Below are 9,073 nucleotides of genomic sequence, written 5' to 3'. Positions count from 1 at the left end.
GTATGGAAATTGAGGCCAGTGTCTAGAGCAGGGGTCGGCAACCTGTCATATCAAAAGAGCCACTTTAGGCCAGAAAGACCTTCTTACTGTTAGCAGTATACCTATCATTTGTTGGAATATATAGGAGAGTTTACCCACTTCCTCCTCAGCAACCTACACCCACCTCATCAAGTACCACTGCACAGCTGGTTGAGGTCAGTAGAGAATACCCATGATGCTAACAGTAGACAGAATTTCAGGCCAAAGCGACAATATTTTAGCTTTTTGCCATCCTCTGCTACAGAATTTACAACCAGATGTTACAGAGATCCCTCACACAAAAAGAAAATGCAGGTAATCTGGACAATTAGTGTTCATTGCTAAAATTATTTCATAAAATAATTGAGAATAGGGGTGCCTAGTAGCTCAGTGGTTGGGCGTCCCATGTACAAAGGCCATGTCCTTCCCGTCGTGTCCTTGGGTTGATTCCAGCCTGTGGCCTTTTGCTGCATGTCATCCCCCCTCTCTCCCCTTCACACTTAATCTGTCCTGTCAAATAAATGCAAAAGCCAAAAAAAAAGAAAAGACACAAAATAAGATGCTTATACCATTCTTTGCGAACAATATCACCATAGCACCATATCATGCCATTCCATTGGACTTTTTGTTTTTCCCGTGCCGTTCAGAAAATGTTCCATCTGCTGTCTACCATCTGCTTGATCCCTTTTGAATGCAGCATTACCTCCCCTTTTGCTCCCACTGCCTTTCATTTTATACATCTATGGTCTCTCCTCTATCCTGTGCACAAGCACAAATGCTGCCTGTTGCTGATTGGCTGGAACAGTGGTGTGTGGCCCAGTCCGGGCCACTTTGTTTTCCATTTACAGAGCCAGGGCTCTGTATGAACACTGTTGAACACGACCAGCCAGCAGACTGTTAGGGGAAATTCCCTGAATCAACAAAAAGTGTATTAGATTAGAATCTGTGCTGACATTAACTAGACACTGCTGTTTTGTAAGGTTACAAGATGAAAACCACTGGTTAGCCTCGACAATGCAATCTATTTTATTAACTCGTAGTAATGTAGAGAAAAAAGTAAAGTACCTTAAAATTGTACTCAAATAGGACTGTAGCACTCGTTAGTTAATTTTCACTGCATCCTACCCAGTGGTGTAGTGGTAGTTGATGAGGTGGCTGTACTACCAGGGCTATAGGTGGGTTATTGAGGAAGGAGTGAGTATACTCTTCTGTATATTCCAGTGGCTTTTTGGGTGATAGGTGGGTGTACTGTCAAAAGCCAGAAAAAGAAGTGTGTACACCCTGTATACCTGTGAATACACTTCACTACACCACTGATCCTACCCATATCCGATAGCTGAATAATGAGGAAATAAGAACTCAGATTGTTTTTTTATGAAGTAAAAGTAGCAATACCACAGTGTATAAATACTCAGTTACAAGTAAAAGTCCTGCATTTGAAATTGCTTGCTTAAGTAAAACACAAAAGTGTCAGCAGTAAAATATACTTGAAGTACCAAACATAAAAATACTCATTATGCAAAATGCTGGATTATAAGTAATGTGTAGCCTATATCTCTTTAAAGGAGTACTTCAGCCCACAAATGAGTGTTTACATATCAATTACTCACCCCGTGTCATGTTATGTATCTAACACTGTCTCGGATGCCTCCTCTGAACAAAAAAATCCAAAACCTGAAAAAAATCTTAATGAATTTAAGTCACAGGATCTGTATTTCATTACAGCAAAACTATATCAAAACATGCTTTTACAATTTCTCTCACAACTCGTGCAGTATATTCCTAGTCTCATTTATCCAGTTGTATGCTTGGTACTTCCCAAAGAGCCCTTTCCTTTCCTACAGGGAACTGTACTGAAAGTGAAACTTATTATTATCTTTGCTTTCTTTAAAGCCGGACTGCTTCGACAAAAACTGTAATTTTACCTCGCTGAACATGCTGGTCTACCCCGTTGTCAGTTTCTTTGGTGTTTGTTCGGATTCACCAAAGTTGCAGCTGGTAAGGTGGTGCTGGTTTACATACTGTTAGGTGGCTTAGCCTATGATAATATGTCATAATTTATTAGTTGAATCTGCAAAGTAACTAGTAGCTAAAATTGTCAAATAAATGTAGGGCAGTAAAAAGTACAGTGCTTCCCTCTGAGATGTAGTGGGGTAGAGGTAGAAAGTAGCAACAAATAGAAATACTCACGTACAGTGCAATTACCATAACATTGTACCTCATGCAACAGTGTGTAAGATTTAGAGGGATTTAGTGGCATCTAGTGGTGAGGATTGCAGATTGCAACCAGCTGAAACTTCTCCCAGTTAGAATTCAGTAAGTGTTTATTGTTCAGGAGTTTTTTTACCAGGAGCCGAATCATCCACAGAGGTCTACTACTCTCTGAAACAAATGGACCAGGTGATTAAAACCAGAAAAAAAACACTGAATAAAATAGTTCCATGTTATAAATCAGTTTCTCCAGCACTGTTTGGCATGTCACAGACAGGCCGCTTGTCCAGCACCTGTTAATGTGTGCTTGCCTATCTTCTCTGATAATATTATGTAGGCTCACTTTATTTTTGAACTAGTTGTTCAGAAAGTCTTTGACAGGAGCTGAATTGTCTGCAGAGGTCTCTTTGTTCCAAAACAAACAGACAAAAACACTGAATAAAGCAGTTTCACGTTACAAATCAGTGTTTTTCTGACGTTCTCATGACAGAGAGGCTTCTAACAATGGTGTCCCAAGTGAAAATGGGAAAATGTGAATGGCCCTGTCTGGAGTCAGTGTTTGGTTTGTCCGCTCTGGGCTATTGTGGAAACATGGCAGCGCAACATGGCGATCTCTGTAAACAAGGATTCGCTCCCTATGTAGATATAAACAACTCATTGCGAGGTAACAAAAACCCAATTCTTATTTCAGGTGATTATACACCAAAGAAAACATACTTATATTCTTTGCCATTTCTGCCAATATATCCCCTTAAATGCTGCACACTGGACCTTTAATTGCTGCATTTGAGTTAAATGTACTTAGTTACATTTAACCGCTGTGGTTAAACATGTGAAAGCCATCAGCATCAATGTGCTGTTATATCATGGATTTGCTTCCATTCAGTCAAAAGTGCATTAGTGAAGTCCAGCACTGATATTGGGTGATAAGTTCTGGTTCCAGTTAAGGTCAGGGCTCTCTGCAGCCCAGTTAAGTTGGTCCACACCAAACTGGGATAACCATGTCTTTACAGCGCTGGCTTTGTGCATGTCAAAAAGGGACAAAATGATTGAAAGCACACTGTTGAAATGCTATTGTACTTTGTAAGCAAGAAAGTTGAACACATTGTTCATGCCCATGTATTGACATCTTTGTTGGTGCTATTTTCAGTGTACTGTCCTGTTAAAAGTGTCAGGGTAAAACTAACCTCGGGGCATTATAGTGCCATGTGGTGGATCAATGGCTTCACACTGGAGTCCTAGTTTGCAACAGCATAGAAATAGTGTCAGCTACAGTGCACAGTGGGGTCTTGTCTGTCTTCGAGGGATGACAAATGAGCCCCGATGCCTCCGCAAATGAATCTGCTCTCTTACAATGGCTTTATGCTGAAGCACATGAGACAAGGACCCTAGAAAACCTGTAAGTAAAACCCTGATTTATTGAATTTCTCTTTCCATGTGATGAAAAACCTACAAACTACTTCTGTTTTCTGTTCTTTATTCACTGACAGATAATAATATGACAGAAGATGGGGGATTGGAACTTATTAGGGAGTATTTTAGAAGAGGTCCACATTCATTCCACCATAGTGGGAAAGATCTGGCTCACCATCCTCTTCATTTTCCGCATGCTTGTGCTCGGCGTTGCGGCTGAGGACGTCTGGGACGATGAGCAGAGCGAATTTGTCTGCAACACAGAGCAACCCGGCTGCAAGAATGTCTGCTATGACCAGGCTTTTCCCATCTCCCTCATTCGCTACTGGGTGCTGCAGATCATCTTTGTATCCTCTCCATCTCTGGTCTACATGGGGCACGCGTTGTACCGGTTGAGGACCCTTGAGAAGGAGAGGCACAGGAAGAAAGCCTGTCTGAAAGCTGAGCTGGAGGGGACAGACCCCGTCCAGGAGGACCATAAGAGAATTGAGCGAGAGCTCAGGAAACTAGACGAACAGAAGAGAGTAAGGAAAGCTCCCCTTCGAGGCTCATTGCTGCGCACATATGTTTTCCATATCTTAACCAGATCTGTGGTGGAGGTGGGTTTTATTATAGGTCAGTGTGCCCTGTACGGCATCGGACTGTCTCCTCTGTACAAATGTGAGAGGTTGCCTTGCCCCAACAGTGTTGACTGTTTTGTGTCACGGCCAACAGAGAAAAACATTTTCATGGTTTTCATGCTGGTGATCGCTGGCGTTTCTTTGTTCCTCAACCTCCTGGAGATTTTCCATCTAGGGGTGAAGAAGATCAAAGAAAGCTTGTATGGATACAAATATGGAGATGATGACAGTGTGTGCAGGTCAAAGAAAAACTCCATGGTGCAGCAGGTTTGTGTGCTCACAAACTCCTCACCGCAGAGGTTGATGCAGCTCACACAGATGGCTCATAGGGAATCTCTGCCTTTGAATTTGGCCCCAGCAGTCCCTCAGAATAAAGAGGGGTCCAACAGCTCCACCCAGCAGCCCATACAAACATACCTGCAGAGTCAAGCTGACATGCAGCAGCTGGGGGTTGTCATGGAGCAGCGCTACACTCTGGAAAACAGAAAGCCCTCCTGCAGCAGTGATGAGTCAAATGAACCTCATGTTTCAGGCCAGCCCCAGTACGCAGGACCTCGGCCCACACTCATGGCCGGCCACATGGAGATCCCTGCTGCCCTGAAGAACCCGCAGAGGAAGCAGAGCAGAGTGAGTGTCTGTAAGGAGCTCAGTGACATGAGCGATTCTCCGGAGAGCGACCACTACCCCTCAGCCAGGAAGTGCAGTTTTATGTCCCGAGGACTATCAGAGGGCAAGCTGGCGGATCCGTCTGACAGCACAGATTCTCAGAGTGGAGCAGATGTCGAGGCCCAGCACCTCAACCAGATAGAGAGTCCAGTAGTGACCCCGCCACCTCCAGCCAGCGGGAGAAGGATGTCCATGGTGAGAACAGAAAATGGTCATCCAGTTTTATCTGAATGACCATTTTTATGTAGTTTTATCTTCCCTAAAGCAACAATTGTCTGATAGTAAAAAGTACAACTGAAGTAGCACAGTTCATGTAAAGTGTAACTCAACACAATGCTGAAAAACACTGAAAAACACCAAAATAAAACCAAATCAAACAAAGAAATAAAGTGAATATAATCACACATACACATGTATTCTCTTTTTATATGTGGCCGCCATGCTCCTGTCAGTGACGCTATGCTCTTTCCCTGGGCTGTCTCCATTTTAAAAGAGAAAAAGCTCCCTTGAACCTTCTAATGAAAACCAATAACAGTGCCTTGCATTTACAAGTGGTATTGGTAGGTCTATGCTACCCTCTGCTGGACAGCTCTGAAACATAATACACCTCCGTTTTTTGGAAAGTAATTTGCCAATTCATGTCACAATGAAAATCTGCTTTCAGTTATTAGTGACAGAGGCTAAATAATTAGCCTTTTCACATTTTTTTTAAATTTATGTCTGACACAATAAAGTCTCATATAAAAAGGAAGCATACAACAATGTATTTTGTATTTAATTAGATTTAGTTTCTTTGATTTATTTCTGTTTATATGTTTTAAAACTTTCATATTCATTGCCCTCTCTGGTTGAAAGCTTTAAATCTGTTTGATTGGTGTGGTCAGAAGTGCGCTCTATTGCACCTGTAACAACAACCACTAGTGATGTCCCATCAGCCAAAGTTTCAAGTAATGAGGTAAACGTATGTAAAAAATATTCCCTGTGAGAAAAACCTCAGCCTTCAGACTGTTCTGAATACTCTGTTTCCAACATTTTTCTACTTTCACTCTAAGCTGTCAGTTCATCATGGATTTCTTATATGGTCATCTGCTCAAGGCATGCTACTGCTAGCATTTACATCATGTAACCTACACTGCTACATGTAGCTAAATGCTGACGCCAGGGAAACATGTAATCATGGTTGCCATGGTTACTTTCTCTCTGATTTTATGCCATATTCCTTCCGGAACATGCGATTGTGAAGATTTTGGTTTGGATTTGGTTTAAAAGTAAGGAGGACTCATGACCACTGTAGCCATCTCAGTGATGTTTTTAGAGGAAAAAGCACCAGGCCAGACGCACATTTTTATTGACAAAATGTTAAAACATTTTTTTAAAATCGGAGTATAGCCTATGCGTTTTTACAGTTGAAGAATGTAAGAATCATTTTAGGCCTACAACAATAAATGAAAATTGAAATGTTAAAAAAAACCTAACAGTTATTTTTTTCCATATTTTTCCTGTCAAAGCCACAGGGAGCCACTAGAGAGGGGCCAAAGAGCCGCAAGTTGCCTTCCCCTGGTTTAGAGAATTTCATGGGTGGTTTTAGTAAATGCCGCTTTACTACATTACAGTAATTTCCTGACTGCAACTATACTGCTACATGTAGCTACATGCTAACATCAGGGAAACATAGAGGTAATCTTTGTTGCTAATTGTGTTACTTTCTTCCCAATTTTAAGTCATATTCCTGCTGGAATATAGCTGGTTATGAAGCTTTTGGTGATTTCATGCTAGAAAGTACTACTATACTCTGTGACAGTCATTCCCTGGCTGCAATACGCTGCTACACTTAGCTACATGCTAACATCAAGGAAACATGTAATCTTGGTTGCTAATTGTGTACATTTCTTCCCAATTGTAAGTAATATTCCTGCTGGAACATATCTGGTTATGAAGCTTTTGGTGATTTTTCATGGTAGAAAGTGCTGCTATACTCTGTTCCAGTCATTCCCTGGCTGCAATACGCTGCTACATGTAGCTACATGCTAACATGCAAACATGTAATTTTGGTTGCCGATGTTGTTGATTTCTCCCTGATTTTAGACCAAATTACTTCTGGAACATGTCCAGATGTAAATATTTTTTTATTGGTGATTTTTTACAGCATTACAGTCATTCTCCTGGCTGCAGTAATAATGTAGAGAAGTCATGTGTGCAGATACGGAAGAGCCAGAAACACTGACCAGTCAGAGCAGACCGTAGACGTCTGCGTAGAGGCAAAATCTCAAAAACTGGAAATCTCTTCATTGATCTAGTCCCTGCTCTGTTTAATTTAAATAATCTGTTTCAGGAGAACTCTGTAGGTGTGGTTTAATCAGATTTGATTGACAGTGGTTTGGCAATATGAGCAGCAACCCATTACATTTCATTCCATTTATTTAGCTGAAGCTTTCATGCAATGTGACTTACACCATGTTGATATAACACCTAACATGCAAGAATCAAGCAAGCGCATCAGCATCATCAAAAATGCCTAACCGCACATTCTGATAGCAGTATTGCTAAATGCTGATAGGTGCATGGTACTAAGTGACATTATTTGTTTTAAACTGAGCCCCAAGCAAGAGGAGTCCAGACAAAATGAAACTGCTAAAATCTGCAATGTAATATCACCAGAATTGTTGCTACTTTTTTGTTCATATAACCTGTTTTTTGTGTTTGTTTTTTCGAAATTGGAAATGAAAGAAAATTATAAGGGAAACATTGTAAAGAAAATCAGAAATGTAAGGAAAATGGGAAATACTCTTAAAAGTAACTTACAGCTGGACTGAAGAGCAGTGTTTTCTTACTGGTGCGGTAAAAAGTGTGCTTTGTTGCACCTGTAACCACACCCAACAGTGATGTCATATCCTGCCTCACCTTGAAGTACATATTTGTGTCATTAGCATGGTGAAAAGTTAAGGTCAGAAAAACAAGCTTTTCAGGAGCTGCTAAGAGAAATGTGTTTGTGTCTTCTATTTGAATATTAATCATGCATTGTCCACACATCTTTCTTTTTTTTTCAGAGCATGATTCTGGAGCTGTCTTCAATCATGAAAAAGTAAATTGAAAATGACTGTTTTGTGACCAAGACAGAGGCATATGGAAGTTTAAATGAGACTGAAGGATCCTGATCTGAAGGAAATCCCATCCTTTCTCTCAACTGCAACTTTATGTGTTCACAGTATGTTTATACATTATGTGCATGAGCAAGAGCTTCAGTTAAAGTCTGTTAACATTTCACAAACGCAATACTATTTATAATTTGCTTCATGTACTATGTAAATGATATCTCCAGCTTTGATTGCTTTTAGTTTGCAAGCCACTTGCTAAATCATATATGAATCAAAATTATATTTGGCTAAAAGCATAATGTGACTGCTCATATAATGAGACCAAAAACCTATTGCAAAAATATTTGACTTAAGATTGTAATTAAAGAGTGTGCAACCACATAAAAAACATTAAAAACAAAAAGAGGAAACTCTCTTATCAAGTGTTTATGATTTATCATACAGAATGAGCTGGAAGAAAAGGGCTCTTCAAATTCAGCTTTTTTTCTGACTGAAAGTAATTTAATATTGTTTATGAATATATCTAACAAATTCAAGCTTTTATTGTTAATATTTCTGTTGTCCTGTTCTTTTTGTTTGTTTTCTATTAAATACATTTCCCTCTTCAACAGGAGTGAACTGTTTTGTCTGAGTGGTATGTAGTTCAGTCTAGAATGACTCTTGGGACCCTGTGTCCTCATATGAGGGCATCAGATTTTGGGTTGACTTGACCTTATACTTCATTCTATTTAACCTGTTGTCCTCATTCATGGAGACTTTTCTGCCATCTAGTAGTAGTAAGCACACAATACACTAATCCATGTAAAAACAAGATGGCAGCCATCTCTGACAAATATTTTGTGCATATTCATGGTCCACTGAGCATAAACTTGTCTGACAGTGATCACCCCATGGCCTTTCTCCTGGGTTAAAAAGTCTACCCGTATACTTATACATGCATACAGCATTACTGAAAAAATTATAGCAGACTGTGTGTACCAAAGGTGTGGACTCGAGTCACAAATTTGATGACTTAAGACTCGACACAATCAAAAAGACTAGTCAGACAAG

The 9,073-nt window shown here is 40.2% G+C and overlaps 1 protein-coding gene across 1 annotated transcript; it reads left to right on the top strand.

Annotated features, from left to right (window-relative positions):
* Positions 1-3,737: 3,737 nt before the first annotated feature.
* gja10b (gap junction protein alpha 10 b) lies at positions 3,738-8,014 on the top strand. Its single transcript, XM_049590438.1, has 2 exons — positions 3,738-5,123; positions 7,976-8,014. Exons 1-2 carry the CDS (start codon positions 3,738-3,740, stop codon positions 8,012-8,014), a joined length of 1,425 nt encoding a protein of 474 aa, XP_049446395.1.
* The last annotated feature ends 1,059 nt before the right edge of the window (positions 8,015-9,073 follow it).

Source organism: Epinephelus fuscoguttatus, linkage group LG11 (genome assembly GCF_011397635.1).
Source record: "Epinephelus fuscoguttatus linkage group LG11, E.fuscoguttatus.final_Chr_v1".
NCBI lineage: Eukaryota > Metazoa > Chordata > Actinopteri > Perciformes > Serranidae > Epinephelus > Epinephelus fuscoguttatus.
Note: the sequence above shows the minus strand (reverse complement) of the source record. Positions and strands in the feature narration are given on the sequence as shown.

Excerpts from the sequence above, each read along its gene's own strand:
- gja10b (XM_049590438.1), top strand. The coding sequence starts at position 3,738 with ATGGGGGATTGGAACTTATTAGGGAGTATTTTAGAAGAGGTCCACATT. Across the intron at positions 5,124-7,975 it reads GCGGGAGAAGGATGTCCATG|AGCATGATTCTGGAGCTGTC; the intron begins GTGAGAACAGAA and ends TTTTTTTTTCAG.